General features: G+C 40.4%; 1 protein-coding gene across 1 annotated transcript in view; it reads right to left on the reverse strand.

Moving 5' to 3' along the window:
* Positions 1–19,601, reverse strand: part of CAND1 (cullin associated and neddylation dissociated 1) — a 2,253,229-nt gene that overhangs the window by 621,511 nt on the left and 1,612,117 nt on the right. The window contains exon 12 of the mRNA XM_044088050.1: positions 18,646–18,815. Coding sequence (XP_043943985.1) covers positions 18,646–18,815 — 170 coding nt within the window. The remainder of the gene's footprint in view (positions 1–18,645; positions 18,816–19,601) is intronic.

A 19,601-nucleotide genomic window follows, 5' to 3' on the forward strand; every position in this document is an offset into this window, starting at 1 on the left:
GGTTTGAGAAGTTTGGAATAATGTATGGTAAGAAAGTGTAATTTAGAGCATCGTATATTATGGTTAAGATACCTTTAACGAATTTAAATATTTAAATTTTTAATTGACTTGTTTTTGGCGCCATTCTAGGATGAAGTATTCAAGAAATTATAAATACAAGCGCCTATGTGAGTGGGGAACGGTTTCTGAAGAAGTTCTGTAATTTAGCGGAACAAAAAACGTGGTGTATTTTTGCGTTTAAAGTTTAAATAAATGGTGTTAGTTGGAAGGCATCGCTTGTGGCATCTTTGTGATAGTTTGGTAACAACCTTGATACTCCATTTGAGGAAATTTCATTTGGAAACCATCTCTAGAATTATGGGATTTTTATGTGGGACTGTGCTCAGGTCTCTGATATCCATAAGAGGTACTATGAGTTGCTGCAGTTGTAATCTCCTGAACGTGCGCCTATACCTCCTGTTTTGGCTGCATGGCTGGATGCTTTTACCAATGCCTCTAAAGTGCCTGATTCTATTCCCCCTGCTCCCAAGAAACCGGACAGGTTTTATACAGTGCCTGAGAACTCTTTGTACAAATGTCCTGCTGCTGACATCTCTGTGGTGTCTGTAGCCTCTGATAAGCCACCTGAATTGTTTCCTTCACCCAAGTTATTGCCTTCTGACAAGCACAGCAGAAAGTTTATACATCTGCAACCCTAGCTTTTCGGGTTATTAATCATCACACCCACATGTTTACGTATGTGCTGGCTCTTTCTCAGGCCTGTCAGATTATTTCTGATCTTCCAGACTCAGAGTAAAACTTCTGCTTTTTCCTTGCTAGGGATTTCCTCTCAAGTGGTTTGTCATTCTATCAAATGTAGTTATGATGCAGCAGATGCCTCTTCTAGGGCTGCTGTTTTTGGTTCAGTGATGTATTCTTGGCTTTGGCTTCAACCTTTACCAGATATTAAGGCTAAGTTGATGGATGCTCCTCTGGAGAATAAGGTTTTGTTTGGGTAAGCAGGAGCTGGTTTGTTCAAGTCCCTTCAGGATAAGAGGAATCCTTTACAGAAGCTTAAACGTGTTTGTTTCTCTTGTGCCTAAATTTCAGGGAAAAAAGCCAGCCTTTGCTTGTAAGCAATCTCCCCTTTCTTCAAAAGGCAAAATAAGTGGCCAACAGGCTCCTTCAGCTAAGGCAACTCAGGCTTCAGAGTTTCTAAAGACTTCCTTTCCTGACAAATCAGGTGCTATAACTCTCTCTCCCCAACCACATTCCTCTTTCCATTTGCCTCTCTCCTTCTCTTCCTGTTTGACTTCAGATCGTTCGGGATTCTTGGGTTCTGTCAATCATTCAGCAGGAGGTATTTCATAGTGTTGAAATTCTGTCCTTTTATGGGCATTCCTCAGCTTCCTCAGGAACAACTTCCTTCCCTCCAGAGCTTCTTCAAGATCTTGTCTCAGGGTACTATTCAAGAGGTGCCTGTGCCCCAAAGGGGGAAGGGGTTTTACTCAATGTTTCTAGTGTCCAGAAAAGACTAGACTTCTCTCATCTAAACACTGTTTATGAAGGCGCCTTCCTTTCAGATGCTGTCCTTTCAGACAGTTTCCTCTCTTTCTCCCTCAGGCCTATATGGTGTCTGGATCTCAAGAATGCTTATCTCCGTATTCCAATCCATCCTTTTCAGGAAGTTTTTGCATTTCCCTGTAAAATTCTGGCATTATCAGTTCTCTGGCTGTTCTACTCCCTCAAGGGTGTTAACCAAATGCCTTGTTCCTGTGATTGCTTTCTGCAGGCTTCAAGGGATCCAAATATTTCCTTACTTGGAAGTCCTACTGATTCAGCCATGCTCTCCAGAGATCCTGTTACAAAATCTTCTTTTTGCCATTTCCCTTCTTCAGAGTCTGGGGTTTACAAACTTCAAAAAGTCTTCTCTGGCTCTTTCGCAGGATCATCTTTTTCTGGGTTGCAGGGTTCAGATGGTCCCAATGCTAACATCTTTGCCTCCTCCAAAGGTCTTAACTCTCATTTTTACTTTAAAACTCTTCTTCCTCTGGGCTCCATTACAGCCAGGGAGTTTGAAAGCTCATGGCGTTCACCATTCCGATGCTCCTTCTGGTCAAACTTCACATGAGAAAGTTTCAGTGGTTTCTGAAGTCAATATTGCTTCAAGATGCACATCCTCCAGACTTTGTAGTTCTTCCTGGTCTCCAAAAGGAACTCTTCTGGTGGAATCAGCAGTTGTCTCTGAATCCAGGGCTCCTTATTCATTCCCCTTTTCCCTGTCAGGAATTTTCACAGACACTTCACGTGGGATGGGGAGCAACGTTTGGGCTCCCTAGAGGTGCAGGGGTGTGGTCGCCTTGTAAGAAGGAGCACATCAATGTCAAAGAAATGAAAGCTCTTATGCTGGCTCTTCAGGCCTTTCATCTTTTTTTTCTCTCCAAGGTGCATCAAGGTATTCACAGACAATACCACAGTGATGTGGTATATTAACAAACAGGGAGGAACAAGATCTTATCTTCTTTGTTGGTTGGCACTTCTGGGCTGGGATCTTGCTGTCAACCATCAGGTGACTCTTCGGGCAGTTTATATCCCTTCAGATGAGAACACTGTGGCAGACACTCTGAGCACGTCCTAAACTCAATCCCACGAATGGATGCTTCACAGGGATTTCTGGACACTGTCCACCAGTGGGGTACTTCTTGGGTAGATCCATTTGCCCCCCTTTTAAACAGACAACTTCCTCTGTTTTGTGCCAGAGTTCCAGGTCCACTGGTGTGGAAGGTAGATGCCCCTCTTATTTTCTTGGAAGGGGATGTTTCTTTATGCACTCCCACCCCCCCTCCTCTCACTCCAAAAGTCCTGTTAAAGATTCAACAGGATGCTCCTAAAATCTTGCTGGTGACTCCATTTTGGCTGCGACAGCACTGGTTCCCTGTATTTCAGCATCCAGCCAACGGCAATCATCACAAGTTACCTCAAAGGGTGGATCTACTCGCACAAGACAAGGGATCTCTCATCCATCCCCACCTGTCCACGCTTCAACTGACATTGCGGGTGATACAGTTTTGGTTTCTCACAGACATCTTTTTTTTGAGGATGTGCTGAAGGTCCTGCAGGAGGCCAGGAAACCTACTACTAGGAAATCCTACTTATCCAAATGGAAGAGGTTAACTTGGACTCACTTACTATGGATGTTCCTTTGGTTCTGTCTTATTTGTGTGAGTTGATCAATGCTGGTTTGGCCTACTGTTCTTTTAAGGCCCACTTGTCAGCTGTCTCTGTTTGTCTACCTTTAATTCCTCCTTTAGCTTCTAGATTTGAGGCTAAACACTTTCTTAAAAGGTATCCTTAATATTAGATCTCCCAGGAACCCTGTTACCTCCTCCCTGGGATCTTAATTTTGTTTTTCAGAGGTTAACTCAGGCTCCTTTTCAGCCTGCTGCTTCAGCTTCCTTGCAACATTGTTCTTGAAAGACGAAAATACAACAGCAGCCACAGAACGCTGAAAGCCCGCTGTGGTAAATAAAAAGTAAGGCTATTAGTGAAAGAACCCACTCGGGCCACCACGGCATAAAAACAATAAACCTTTAATTCAAAAAAACCAAAGATGAGCTCTTTCAAGCAAAAACTGCTCTTCATCAGATCTAAATTAAAACAGCATTTGAAATCTAGTTAAAAAGAACCATCAGCCAATCAAAATTAAGTATTAGGTCTACGCCTTCTTAGGGCTGGTTTTAGAGGTAACACACCATTAAGCCCTAGTGGCCGGTCTGCTTGTAGTTCGGCTATTTATTTTAGTTCACTATATTCAGTCTCATGACTTATATTCCCACCGCTTATATTCACTTTTTCTACATATAGTACCATAAATTTAAGAGAGTGCATAGGATTCAACATAATATGCTGTGCCAGAGAGTTGTATATATCTTTATTAAGAATATCCCCCAATCTTAAGAGTACAATTAGCCACATAATGTTATCAGGCCACAACCCTAAAATCCAATAATACAGCAGGTGAAGGGTTGGGAGGGTGGCCTAATGGTTAAGGTGTTTGCCTTACAAACACAAGGTGCAGGGTTCGAGTCTCACAAGGGATAATTGGCTAGGCTTACAATGGCTCGCAAGGGCAGTTAGCCTAGTACTAACCTATGAAGCCTATGATTCCCTGTTTGCTAACTCAGTGGGTAAAACTTGGACTCTTCTTCCTGCAATCCTTACTCAATAACTATCTCTTCCCCTACTTAAAAAATGCCTCAAAAAATAGTTAAGGGCTAACTGGCTCTGTCCATGCCTAAACCCTGACTAACTCAATTTAACATTTATGGTCTTTTCTTAGCTAGAAGACCATCAGCAAGCAGACAGTCCACCCATCTGATGTTGTACCTTAATGTACAGTTATGCCTACTGAGTTTGACATTTCTCTGTACTGATGTTGCCCTAATATGCTCTAAATTTGTGTACTGATTCTATTTCTTCTCTGACTCTATTAACATTTTGCTTATGTATAAGTGTTCCTACTGTGGTGAACTATCCGACAAATTGTATCGTTATCCTTTGCTCTCTTGGAATATTATTGTACTATTATTATTATTATTATTATTATTATTATTGTGGAGCTTTTCTGCCTGGGCCTCCACTTTAAATGTACATGTATCCAGTGGGACTATCCCAGTCAACAAATGTAAAATAAAAATAAATAAATCTGTCATATGCCTTAGTATTCTTTCTTTAACCATCTGGATGGTTTTGCCTACGTAAAATGAAATGCATGCCTGACACTTCGCAAGACATACCACATTCTTTGACATACAGTTTATATATAAAATTGGCTTGTATTCCACTTCTGTAACTGGATGTTTAAATATGTTGGTAATGTCAATATATACAGGCAACGTTTACAATGCATATAAGGAAACGTCCCTCTCCTGATATATTTCTTCTCTTGTTGTAACAGTCTATCTGGACAGATGTCTTTGCAAAGCATTCTTTTCAAATTCAAGCCATTTCTATAAGTGAACCTTGGCTTTTCCTCTACAATACTTCTGATTTGATCATCCAGTTTTAAAATGTTCCAGTTCTTTATTATTGGAGTGATCTTATTGTTTATTACATGGTAAAATCATTCTCTCATTATATTTTCTTTAGTTTTTAAAATCATTTAAGTCCTCATTATTCATTATAGTTCTCTTAAACCATGGCTTAGCCTTCGTGTGACGGACTTTTAAACAATCAATGGCTGCTTTTTGAATTTCATGGGATTTATAACCCCCCCTTCATAAATTGTTCACTTATTTCCTCGATATGTTGTTTATATATATATCATCTTGTGTACAGAGTCTAGAGACTCTCATCATTTGTCCCTTTATTATATTGGGATAAATGTGTGGAAGGTGCATACTGTCCCTTTGTAGGAGTGAGTTTCTCCAGCACTCCTGCCTGCATAACTTAGTTTGAAAATTATCAAGTTCATCTTTGTATAGATGAACTTAATCACTGGGAATAACTGTAAATACGTTATTCACGTCCAATGTGACAAATACAAGATCTTTCCCATTTTCTAAGGTTTCAGTATATTCAGCCATTGTTGACAGAAAATGGGCTGTATCCCGCATAACAGCTGAAGCATGTACCAGAGCATTTTTTTAATTTATTTTCCACCCATACTGATAAGTATTCAGTGACCCACCCTCGACCAGAAACTGGTCTAAGCGGTGGGTCATCTCGGTTCTTATGTACCTTAGGTTGACCCTTAACGGGAATTAAAGATTCTCAACCTTGACAAAGTCATAGATGTCTTCCTCAATATGTCTTGCCATGTACATATCATATAGGGTTGATTGTACTTCTCTTATATTATCTTTCACCACTTCTATCTGGGTGTGAGTTGCTTGCTGTTGTAACACTGTGTACCTTTTATTCAAATAATACTCACAGTTCATCACCACTATTACACCTCCTTTGTCAGTTGGTCTTATTGCTATTCCTGGATGTTCAAGTAACTATTTTAGTGCTCTATTTTCACCTGTAGAAAGATTGTAAAATTCATTCCTCTGCTTCTTATTTAGCATCTCTGCTACTTCCATTTCACAGTTTTTATAAAGGTATCAACTATTGGGTGAGCTGGTGGTATACACGTACTAGCTTTTTTAAGGTTGCTGTTCTATGTTCATTTTCTGTGTTGAACATTCTCTTAAACAGACGTTTCTGCCAAACATTCGTAGATCAATCACCTCATGCTGTTTGGGTGTACTAGCAGGGACACAGGTTAATCCCTTAAGTAGTTTAATCTGGTCATTCGTCAGCTCAATATCAGATAGATTCAAAACTATATTGAGGTCAGATGCATCTATTACGTTGTTAGCTTTCTCCGCTTCCTGCCCCTGCTCACTGATCTCTCTTATAATGCACAATTCCTGGTTTTCTTGGAGACCGGAAAGTATGGGAAAACCTGACCCAATTGTCAGTTTAACTTTAGGCTTCACCACTGAAATAAGGAATTGATTTTTATTAGCAGTGTGCATCTGTCTCCATTGGATTGAAATGTCTCTTCTTGAGAGCTGATATTAGCAGCATTAATAGTAGCTCATTTCCGTTGATTTACATTTTCTGTTTGTGAGTTGTTAGTGGAAATTGTAGTTACACATAACATTCACACTGTCTTTACTATTTACATCTTTGTCCTTTGCTGAAGATGTAATATTTAACTGCTCGTGCACTGCTTCATTATTTACTGCTTGGTCATTTCTTCTATTAACATCAGCCTTCGGTTACACAAATATATTTTCATTCATGAAATCACGATAGTCTCTTTGCAGTTTGCATATTTTTAGCTGCTGCAGCTTCGCTTCATATACAGCCAATTGTTGAAATAAATCATCCAGTTTCATTAAATAAACATCACTGGTAAATTTACTTTCAATTTCTAGTTGTCTGGTTTCTATTGCTGTTATCAGTCTCTCACTCTTCCTGTACGAGAAGCTGCATATATTTAAAACTAGTGTCAGTATTTAAACTTTGCCAACGAGCTAACAGCTCAGGAAACGTGTTACCATAAGAAAGCATTGTCATGACTCTTAGCCCTCGCGGTATTTTAAAATGTAGGAAGGCTTCAAAATGAAGCCGCTGCTATTGTAACCACTTCAATTTACATAAATCATTTTCCAGTTCATGAAATAAGTTGTTAAAAATCTCACCATTTTCATGGTTTTCTATAATGACAGCTCCTTCTTCCGTTAAGTCTATATTCATTAATGGATTGTATTCCTTTGTATACAGTTCTCTTTGTATGTTCCTTTAATGAATTCAAGGTAGGGGAGTGTGGGTATAATCCAACTCCAATGATTCCATTTGTACTCCAGCCATGTGCTTTCTTCCAAGCTGAGAAACCAAAAGCACAAAACAAAAATACACCAGCAGCCACAGAACACTGAAAGCCCAAAGTGGTAAATAAAAAGTAAGACTATTAGTGAATGAACCCCACTCGGGCCACCACGGCATAAAAACAATAAAACATTAATTCAAGAAACCAAGGATGAGCGCTTTCAAGCAGAAATTGTTCATCAGATCCATATTAAAATAACATTTGAAATCTAGTTAAAAAGAGCCAACAGCCAATCAAAATCAACTATTAGGTCTATGCCTTCTTATGGCTGGTTTTAGAGGTAATAACACCATTAAGCCCTGGTGGCCGGTCTGCTTGTAGGTTGGCCATTTTAGTTCACTATATTCAGTCTCATGACTTATATTCTCTCATCTTATATTCACTTTTTGTACATATAAACAGTTCTTACTCGTGGCTAAATCTTCATGTAAAGATGTTAATACTTTTAACCAGAAGTCAGGTACTGCATCTGGGCCTGGGGTTTTCCAAGTAAGAGCTTTTCTTTATTTCAATTTTTATCTGGCTGTTACTTCACTCTATTTTATATCTTGCACAACTGAACTTCTTAATCTTTCATTTACTTCTTCTAGCCATTCAGCATCTTTATGTTCCACAGGATGTTCATAGATATTTTTCCAAAATGTGTCTATTTCTTCTCTTTTTGGTGAGGTTTCTATTCCTTTTGCTTTGTTTCCAATTCTCTGTAAAACTTTTTGGGGTCAGCAATACATTGCTTATTCTGTACTTTTTTTATACTTATATTCAGTTTTTCTGCCTGTATTGATATTTTTAGTTTATTTGCAATAGTGTACAATAAGATTCTGGTCTGTTCCGATAGTGAGCATTGCTTTTATCACGACTGTTTTGAGTATTTTTGTTGATCTGTTCCCTTTTCCGTACTCTTCTAACTGCAACACTTCTTTGTCTTAATTGCTTTATACTTTTCTCTATTTGATACTTCTGTGATGGTATCCGATTTTCTTCCCTTACTCTTCCTTACTGCCCTGTGTTTTTGTGGTAAGACTTAATTTAGCTGCACAGTAATATATCATACTTACTTATGTCATATTGCATGAATTTCTATGAACTCAGTCTTGATTACTGTGCTCCACTTGATTTATCAGACTTCTAAAATTTTGGTTCTTATTGACTTTTTGTAGTCATTTATCTTAATACGTCTATCCCTCTATCTATTAAACCAAGCAATTCTTCCTGTAGAAAGTACAGTTGTGTACACTTACCATAACTGTAGATGTTCAAGCGTATTCACTGTTGTAGTCATCACATTTGGGTTATCTGCCTGCAGGTAGCCCTCAGTCGGCCCGAATATCAGAGTCTTGTGATTTTTGCATCAGACACTATCGCTTCTTCCATGACGTTAGGTCGTCAGGGGTATAAAACATGCAGCCAATGCCATTACATCAGTTTTTCTTGTCCCCTAAATAGGACGCAATTACATGGTCTGGAACATCCCCAGCAAAAAGCAAATACCAATGATATATGGTATGGCAAACGAAAAGGACAGGTAGAAGTTAAGAGAAGTCAGGGGGCAAGAGGGAGGGTAACCAGGACTGCAATAAGTGTACACAACTGTACTATGTTCTTCGTGTTTCACTGTTGCAGTCATCACATTTGGGTTGATTCCCAAAGCTGAGAATGGGTGGAGGCAGTCACGAAGCATTAGGGCTGGCAAGCAGGCCCTGTAAGACTGCTGTGGCAAATCCAGCTCTGGATTTAGAAAAGATAGGCAAGTGGTAATACTTGGTGAAAGTGTGTACAGAGCTCCAGGTTGCAGCTTCCAGATGTCCCTGGTAGGGACTCCCCTGAGGAATGCTGTAGAGGTAGATGCAGCCCTAGTGGAATGTGTTCTGATCCCCTGTGGGGTAGGCTTCCCATGGTGTTTGTAGCAGGAATGGATGCAGTGTGCTATCCATTTAGAAATGGTTTGCTTTGAAATGGCCTTGCCCTCTGCCCCTGCAGCAAAGCTGAAAAGCAGCTGATCAGTTTTTCTGAAAGGCTTAGTCCTGTCCAGATAAAACCTAAGCTGCCTGTGTACGTCCAGGGCGTGCAGGGTCCTTTACCCCTTTATTCTGAGGATTAGGGGAAAAAGTTGGCAAATAAATGGCTTGGTTTAAAGCCACACTAGATGCCATCTTGGGTATAAATGACTGGTTAGTCCTGAGGGAAACCCTGTCCACATGGAAGACAATGAAGGGTTCCATGGCCATAAGGGCCTGCAATTCAGACACTCTTCTTGCTGAAGTGATGGCTAGAAGTAAAGCTGTTTTCCATGAGAGGAATTTTAACTCTGCTATAGCAGCAGGTTCAGAGAGAGAAAGAGTGAGCTTTTCCAATACAAAGTTAAGGTCCCAGGCTGGACTGGGAGCTCTCCTGGAGGGTCTTAAATTTTTGGCTCCTCTCAGGAACTGTTTGACCAGAGGATGAGAGAAGAGGGGTGCCTCAGCATTATAATGAGCTGAGATGGCAGAGGCATGAATCTTAATTGAAGAGAAGGATAGGCCTTTGTGGAACATTTCTGTCAAGTAATCTAGTATATGACGTAAGCTGGGCCCAGTTGTGTCCATTCCCCGAGACTGGCTCCAAGAATAGTATCTTTTCCACTTTTCCGAATAGGACTTTCTAGTACTAGGCCTCATTGCCTCAAGGATGACATCCAGCACCTGTTTGCTGAGGGTTGCTGGTGATGAGTTCAGGGGATGAGCCACGCTGCTAGGTTCAGGGTCAGAGGATGCAAAATCTGGCCCTCCTGCTGGAACAGCAGGGAAGGGGTCTGAGGCAGGTGCCATGGTGGCACTACTGTCAGACTGCGCAAAAGAGGGTACCAGTGCTGGTGTGGCCAGTCTGGTGCAATCAGGATTGTCCTTTGCTTGTCCTGTTTGATCTCTAGTAGAAACCTCGAGAGGAGGGGCAGAGGGGGAAAGGCACAGATTGAGAGGTTTTCCCAGGTAAAGGTCAGGGCATTCACTTTCCATGCTCGGCTGTGGGGAGTTCTGGAGCAATACTTGCTCAAATGATAGTACTGAGGTGAAGCAAAGAGGTCAACCTATGGTGTCCCCCACCTGTATGCAGAAGCTTGAATATGTTGGGTTCCAGTTTTCACTTGTGTGGGTCCATGAGATTTCTGCTTACGTCTGCCAGTAAGTTTAGTTTACCTGGCAGGAATTGAGCTTGCAGGTGCACTTGGTTGCTCAAGGCGGTGTTCCACAGAGCCATGGCTAATCTGCAGAGTGGGTAGGAATGGGTTCCCCATGCTTGTTTATGTACCACATAACTGTGGTGTTGTCTGTCTTTACCAATAGTTGTCCTGGAAGAATAAAGCCTTTGAAGGCTGTCAGAGCATTCTGTACAGCTAACATTTCTTGTTGATTGATATGCAGGTGCATTTGCTTTGGGCTCCATTTGCCTTGAATGCATTGTCCTGCCATGTGAGCCTCCCATGCATAGTCTGATGCATCTGTTAGGGTTTGGGCGGCAAGGGGTTGAATGAAAGGGAGTCCCCTTGTTGTGGTAGCAGGCCTCTGCCCACCAAAGGAACTCTGTCCTTGGGCAAGAAATGATAGGAATCATTGTTTCTAGGTCCTGAGAATGTTGACACCAGAGACTTTTTAAATACCACTGAAGTTTCCTCATACGCAGTCTTGCATATGGGATTAGTAGAATGCAAGAGGCTATGAACCCTAGGGCTTGCAGTATTTTTCTTGCAGATAGCTGGATTTTGGTGGCCAGCAGATTAAAGTAGTTTGCATTCCTCACTCCAGAAAAACAATTTGACAATCTGGGAAGTTGTGTTCAAGCTTGCTCCCAGGAACACAATCTGATGGCTGGGCACCAGATGTGATTTCATTTCATTGATGGTGTACCTTAGTGATGTCAGAAGTCTGTTTACAAATGTCAGGTGCTGTATTAGCAATTCCCGACTGTCCACCTGAATCAAGGCAATCATCCAAGTATGGGTAAATATGAATTCTTCTCTGCCTGCAATATGCAATGGCTGGAGCTAGGCATTTTGTGAATACCCTGGGTGCAATAGATAAGCCAAAGGGAAGTGCAGAGAAATGATTGTACATAGAGCCTGCTCTGAAACGTAGATATTTCCTGCACAATTCCCTTATGGGGATGTGCAGATAAGCTTCTTTTAGGACTAGGGTGGCTAGCCAGGAGTCTTTGGTTAGCACAGGAAGCATCTGTTGGAGAGCAAGTATTTTGAATTTTGGAACTACCAGAAAAATGTTGAGAATACACAGATCCAGGATAGGGCACCAAGAGTTTTCTTTTCTGGGTACCAGAAAATCTGTAATAAAAGCCTTGTCCCCTTTGCTCTGCTGGGACAGGTTGAATAGCCTTGATATTAAGAAGAGAAAGTACTTGCTTTTGGGCCTCTGCATACTGGTTTGGGGGGAGGTCTGGCCATCCTCTTGCAGTTGGCAGTGAGTGGAATCTGTAACCCTGGGAAACCATGTTTAAGACCCATCTGTCCTGGGTAATGTACTCCCAGTTTTTTGCATGCAGGGCGTGTTTTCCTCCTAAAGGTGCAAGTACTTGGGCAAGGCTTGGAAGAGTTAAGGATAAATCATTGTGAGATTTTACCATAGGATGGCGGCTTACTACTCCCTGTTTTAGAGGTGGGAGCACTCCATTGCTTAGATCTGTGCATACCCTGAGACTGTAGTCTTGGTGGTCTGCTGCCCCTGGGTTTGGACTGAGAAGGTCTGGGAGGGACTGGAAAAGGCCAGTTTTTTAAAGGCCAATGCCTACTGAATCTAGGTGGCTGTACCAGTAGGAAATCTTTAACAGTTTGCATAGATTTAGCTTTTTCCTTCATCTTTTTGAGGACTTCTGCTTTATTGCCAAAAAGGCGTTCTTGGTTTAATGGTGCATCTAATAATTTTTCTTTGACATGGTCGGGCAAAGTTCATTCCTTAAGCCAATCATGCCTTCTAAGAACAGACCCAGTGACAGCAGCCCTGCAAGATGCTTCTAAGGCATCAAAACCACATTGCAAAGTATGTTTTCCAACTTGGTTAGCAGAATGCATGAACTCTTGTAAATCCTTATGTTCTGCACAATCAGGAATTAACATCATTTTCTGTTTAATTAATCCCATAACATGTTGCTGACACTAACATATGAAACTGGCAATTTAAAGCCCTGATGGCAAGACTAGCAGAGGTGTATACCTTCTTACCCCATCTGTCAAAAGCCCTAGAGTCCCTGTCTGAAGGGGTAGCGTTTTTGGCTGTTGTAGCCTTAATGCCTTTAGGTCCCTGGGAAATGGTCTCTGGATCCGCAGTAGGATTTTTAGAGAGAAATTTGTGGGAGTCAGGTACTCTGCATTACCCATCAGGTTTCCTGGGAGCTAGGGGCAAAGTATCAGGGGTAAGGCTGGATTCCAAGAAGACATAATCTATAATTTCCAGAACAGGAGATCTAGCTAGAGGCCTGTGCTGAGGCAAGTTTAAAAATTCCGAGTCTCTTTTTGGACTGTGAGTGGTCCTGGCACTCCCAGCAGAAATGTTCTCTAAGGGTATGCAGGGTTTCACCAAAGGAAAAATCTTCTGGTGGGGAAGCAGAGGGAATGGAATCATCTGCATCAGAATCCTCATAGGTAGATAAGGGTATGTCCTGGTAATCAGAAGGATCAGAGTCAACAGACTCATGATCTGAAGAATCAGAAGGAAAATCAGTTCTTGGTCTTTTTGAGGGGGAAGGCTGGCTTCCCCTAATTATAGTAATAAGATCTTCAGCCATTCTAAGCATTTGTTTCTGAGGCATGTGGACCTGAGAATGCGCTTTGGTTGTCTGTTTCCTAGGCGTAGTATGAACTCTGGGCCTGAGAAATTCGGAATTTTTGGTTTGAAAAGAAGTTGTCGGTTTAATATGAAAATCAGGCGGCTTGAATACACCCTCAGAAACTGGTGCTTGCACAGTGGCGCCGGACCCATCCAAGGTAGAGATGTCCGCAGGTTCCACAGTCGAAGAAGCCTCCCGCGGCATACTGGACTCTGAATGGGTCTCAGTAGAGGTCTGAGAATCTGTAGAAGTGGGTGTCAGGGGCTGCAAAGGCGCCTGACTGAGTACTGCCTATGCGGTCTGTCTTTATCCTTATGTTTTTTCGGTGGATCAATATTCGGATGGCTTAACGAAGCAATTTTGGAATACGGAGAATGAGAGCAAAAGAATTTAAAGACAAAGATAGCCCGACAACAAATAGTTCAGGCGTTAAAGCACAAAACCGACAGCAAGGAACGTCGTGGTCTCAGCCTAAACAGATGATGCAGTAAGAATGAAAATTCTCCGAGGTATTTGCCTTCCGCAGGCAAGACGAGTGTTAACTTTTTCTGACATGGGTTAGAGCAAGAAAAAAGGATCCCCAACGGGGTACTTATCTTTTAGAAGACTTCAGGTCTGAAACCTCAAAAAATGAAAGTTTCAGGTGGTGGCCAACCGGCACTTGCGAGCTGCTTCTGCTCCAGACACTTCATGGCAAGAAAAGCTGATGTAATGGCATCGGCTGCATGTTTTATACCCCCCTGACGACCTGATGTCATGGAAAAAGAGAGCATCCGACGCAAAAATCCCAAGACTCTGGTATTCAGGCTGACTGAGGGCTATCTGCAGGCAGATAACCCAAATGTGATGATGGCAACAGTGAAACACGAAGAACATCTAAGGGCACATCCTTTGTTTTCCATTTCCTGTGGGCATTCTACAGAAAGTTCCAGAAAATCTGCCCATGCCATATTCTCTTCAGCTTCACTCGGTCATCCATTGCTCTTTCATATGGGAACTCACTGGCCTATCGCTCCACAACATTGACTGCAGAGTTGCCAAAGTTTTATTGTTCCTTCCCTTGCTGTGCAACTCCAATTGAATATTTATAATGGTTTCCTACAGAAGGCTCAAAAGTATCTTCATATGGCAACTGATCAGATGCTTTCGCTTCACCGGTTTCTCCTTAATTTGGGGATTCATTATTCTATGATGTTGTGATGTTATCAGAATTAGATTTTCTACACTAAATCCTTCACTTAGGAGGTAATCCATAACTACAGTTTCTATTTCTTTAACTTCTCCATTACTAAACTTCTTTTGTACTACCCTCCTCTTATTTTTTTGCATTATAAAAGTTTCCATATCTGGATGCCTTTGCCTGTATCGCTCTTCAAATATCTTTGGTGCGGCCTTTTTTAACGGATTAATTTTGCTTTCTATTTTGCATAAATATTGTACCACATTAAATCTCTTTCCCATGTCCATATTTCTTCTAGAAATGTCTCTCACTCCTCCGCTTTCTCCATACTTGGGGGAGTCATTGTTCCATCAAACTGTGACATACATTCCTTTCAACATCTTAGCACAAGAAATCTGGACAAAGTCAAAAATAATGGGTGACGGGCCTGAAAATAAGGACAAATTTGAAACATTGGTTTTATAAACTTAGAAAGTTGTTAGAATAAAAGTGTTACCATACACTTTCTGAAGGACATGACGTCTGAAACTCAAAAATATATTATCCAGTGAATTCAAGCCTTACTTTTTCCAGAAAACCACAAACTGAGGAAGAGAAAAAATATGAGGCAAAAATCTGGACAGTTGAGAGGTATGGTGAGAGGATACTGATGTCATCACTGACGACCAACTTAAATTCGATCTACACATTAACAAATGTGTCAAGAAAAACTCAAACTAGGGCTCCTCTACAGCAACAAAAAGTTTCTCACCAGTGATGCTGAAGTAACTCTCTCTTATGCCTACCTCCTACCCAGTCTATTTTATGGCTCTCAAATTCTTACTTGCCTCAAACTCCACTCTCCATGCCAAACTTGAATTTACCTACAACAAGACAGCGAAATTTGCAGCACAAACTTACAAGTCACATCACTGTCGCTCACTCAAACACCTTAACTGGGTTGAACTACCTCACCAGCTTCTCCCTCAACTCCAGATCATCCACTCCATCCTTTATCAGTCTTCTTACTGTCTTACCCTATCATCTGTTATCTCCCACTATTCACCTTCTAGATCCCTCCGGAGCTCTAACTTGGATCTGCTACAAATCCACAAACCTAAAACCAAGAAAGGATGTATTCTCTATAGCTATAATCCTTCCAAGGCATGGAACAAACTCCCACTAAATATCAGGTCACTCAAGCAACTTAGTCAATTCAAGCTAGCCACTAAAAAATACCCAAGTCAACAGACCTGCTTCTGTACCTACCCCCGTTAAATAGCTTATCAACCCTAACTGCACACCGCTATCTGCTCCCAACCTATGTAACTTTCTCTAACTCTCTAGGCCTTGCCTCACATTAACATCTGTCCTAAGCACATTACATAATTCTTATCTGCATAATTTAAGATTTTACATCTGGTGACAAAACTATTTTTAGTCCTTCTGAATTATGTGGGATTCTAAATCTGACAATGATTAGTTTACTGTAGTAAATCTTTGTTTTTTATGTATATGATGCTTTGAATATTTTCTGTAAACCAGCTGATTATAATTTACAAAAATAAGTAAACAATCTGTAAAACATGTGGAGCTTTTCTCCCCGGGCCTTCGCTGAAATAGGGCTACTTAGCTCAGTCGGACAAATCTGGTCAACAAATGTAAAATAAAAATAAATAAAATAAGGGTCTATATCTCACTTTGTCGAAGTCTATTTATCGAGTCTATATTAATCAAACTCACTTTGGCGAAGGCTCAATTTAGCGAACAATCTTTTCAGCAAATTTTCTCACAGGGAAATGTAGTAGTTCGCCATCATCAGGAATTTGCCCTTTTCCCCACTGTAGTGCGCTCTCAGAGTTTAGTCTGGGGGGGGGGTGCAGCCCCACATTGGGGGTGGAGGGTGAAGCCCCCACTTTGCTGAGTTTTAAATTGTGTTGTGTTTGGTATAGCTTCTTTCCCTGTGAGAAAATTTGCTGAAATGATTGCTTGCTAAACTGAGCTTTCACTAAAGTGAGTTTGATTAACAGGGATTCCGTATATAGACTGTTATAGACCCGGTGACATAACTTGCTTTAGACTTTCTACACTAAAGCCTTCACTTTGCAGGTATTCTACAACTTCAGCTTCTTTTTTTTTTTAATTTGGCTTTAATAATCTTCTGTTCTAGTTCTCCCTTTGTGATTTTATATTTTGTACTGTGAAATTTTCCATGTCTGAGTGCCTTTGCCTGTATTTGTCTTAGAATATCTTTGCAGTGGCTTTTCTATATTAATTGGCCTTTCTACTTTGCATAAATATTGCAACATATCAGATCTCTTTCCCATGTCCACATTTCTTATTTTATGCATTACAAAAATATCTAGATTTCTTTCTTTACATTTTTGGACTTCCTCAGTTGCTTCTTTTTCCAAATGGCCCAAGATTTCTTGATCTATGTAGTGTTGTTCATGAATCTGTTGTATTAATGAACACAAGTTTGCATCTGAAGCTTTTGACAGGTTTTGCTTGTGCAAATTGTTTTCTTTCTGATAATTACTTTTTATTTTTAATTAAATTTTTTTTCAATAATCTTTTTGTTTATCTTCTGTCTGGAAAATCTGGGCTTCTAGCATAACAGTAACAATACGCTTTTTTTTTCCTCAGTAGTCCACTCTATCTTTATGACTGTTTGGCCTGTCAGTTTTTGTGATTTTTGTGGACTACTGTTTCCTTGTACAATAGGGTGGGCCATCCACCACGTGAGCCTGGCCTAACCCCATTGTAGAAACATTTTCTTGTCTTGAGGACTCTACACTGTCATGTTTTTCCAGTCATGGCAACAGTGCGCCTACCAGGATTAGCCACTTTTTCACACTGGGATTTGTGCACCATGCTGTCTTTATTATTTAACCTGGTTCTGTCCATGATATATGCTATGTAAAACACAGTCTATACATCACTGTCGTCTTGGTGAGATTTTGTAAAAATTGGGTCTACCTGGTGAAGGTACTCACCATTACTTGAGGATGAATTCAACTCCAGCAATACCACTCTCCTTTACTTGCTGATTTTATCAACTCTCCACTTAGACCCACTTGCATCTAGTTCTACTTTGTACAGCTTCGATTTTCGAAGACAATGCAGTAGCATTCTCCACAAGGAAGCTAGTGTAAGTAATGAACTTGAAGTTTTTTTGGAAGGGGCACTTTGTATATTTACTTTACAACGTCGAAGGTGAAAATTGCTCAGTACCGCAAGATCCAAGCTGTGTGAACAAGACAAAATTTTCATGCACTATGGCTAGGTGTGTTTATGAAGTCAGTGAGTGATTTCACTTCAGGTGCCAATACCCAATGTGCACCCATACTGAAACACAGAAGCTTAAAAGGAAAATGCATAATTACAACTGGTAAAGATAACTAATCCCATTGGTGACGCATGAAATGGGATTTCTGATGCAGTCAAAAATGAGACATTATAATCTGTAAAGAAAAAAAATGGAATTGTGTTTCCAAAGAAGACTGGTGGTGCCATTCTCAAATGCAGAGAATCAGCAATATAGTAGTTCTCACTTGTTCTCCCTGGGACTTCAATAAAAACTGACATTTTGTCCAGGTGGACATACCTGGTTAACAAAAACAAATAATGTGGCAGCTTAAAATAGAGCATGCTGCCTTTTTTTTTTTTTTAAAACTGGAAGCCGGATGCAGATCTAAAGTGCCGCTAACATGTGAGTGAAACATTAGAAATATAAAAATCAAAATTACAAACACAAAAGAATGGTATATTATGCAGACTTCATTTAATAGGCGAGCTAAAAATGTGAAACCACAGAAGATTAAAATAATCTACTTTTATATGTATTCCACTTTCATGTGTGTACTCTTCTTGAATTTCATTTTATATAAACTGTAGCTCAAAAAGGCATATTTACTAAAAGATATTTCAGACTGACACTTCCTGTAACTGGGCAGAGGATGTGGCACAGTCAGACATTTCTCAAGTGAAGTAATGGGAGCAGGCTCCTTTAGCATAGAAGGAGCAATGGAATAATTGTAGCTCTTATTTGAAGGAGTGCCTCCCTCCCCTCAGGCGCGCATGCACAATACAAATTATCAGCAACTTAAGCTTCAAGCAACATATTCTGTTTTTCCTTGAACAATTAATACAAGAAGAAGCTGCAAGGTAGCCAATGGGGTGACTGCTTTTCCAGCTATCTGATGCACACTGGCACAGCTTGCTACTTATAAGAAGAAATAGAATGCAAAAAATAAGGAAAGTTAATTAAAACTACTAGCTATATTAAAGAATAAAAAGGTGATTTACCAACCTCTCTTATTAGTTCTTTTCTGACTTTAGTTTCATTGTAGAGGTGTGGAAGAACAGCATCTAACAGATCCCTTATTAACGAAGGCTTATTGTGTGCAGCAGAATTAAAGGTGACCAAAGCCACTCTTCGCACATTTAGGTCAGGATCTTCTAGTGTCTTCAGAAAATCACCTATTTAAAAATAGTTAAACAGTATCTAAGCATTAGTTATATGTAACGCCTATTAAATTTTAAACAAAACAGCCAAATTTCATGCACAAGTCATACATCTGCCTAATTTTTGTATGACATTGCTATTTAATTCTGATCACAGCTAAAAAGGGTCATTCAACCAGTTCACCCACTTGAGTAACAAAGAATGTTATTGTTACAATGTGCAGAAGTTATTACAAAATGCACTACTCTTGACATAGCCTTCTAAACATTCAGTATGTCATCACTGGCAAAACAGCAGACCATCTCATGGATAATATGATCTCGTCTCATCCACTCAGAAATGAGTGAACTGCTAGGAATAATAAAGTGAGCTGTGACATGTAATGTGCTCCTGATAACCTTACGCAAACACAGTTCAATACAGTATTTCTGAACTATTCACTACTTCCAATACAATTTTCAACTGGTCAACCTGCCAAACTACTTAGGGAGGCAAGGTGATCCAGCAACAGTACAAGCTACAGATCTTTATTAACCTGCAATGAGTTTTCCAAGTCTAAAATGAATGAAATACATGGCAGGTAAGACAAATAGGAGTCTAAAATAATGAAAACAAATGTAAACTGAAATGGAACTGGGATGGACTCAAGGGTCACTCTTCATCTGGTAATGGGACTAAATAAGGAGTGAAAGAACATCACCCAGAATGTCACTGTTAAAAGAAAGCTTCTGTTTAATTCACAAACAAGACAGTGTAACAATGTTAATATGGAATTCTGAGGGAAGAATGGGTAGACAACA

This window comes from Protopterus annectens, chromosome 11.part0, assembly GCF_019279795.1.
Source record: "Protopterus annectens isolate FY-2018-M chromosome 11.part0, PAN1.0, whole genome shotgun sequence".
Taxonomy (NCBI): Eukaryota; Metazoa; Chordata; order Ceratodontiformes; family Protopteridae; genus Protopterus; species Protopterus annectens.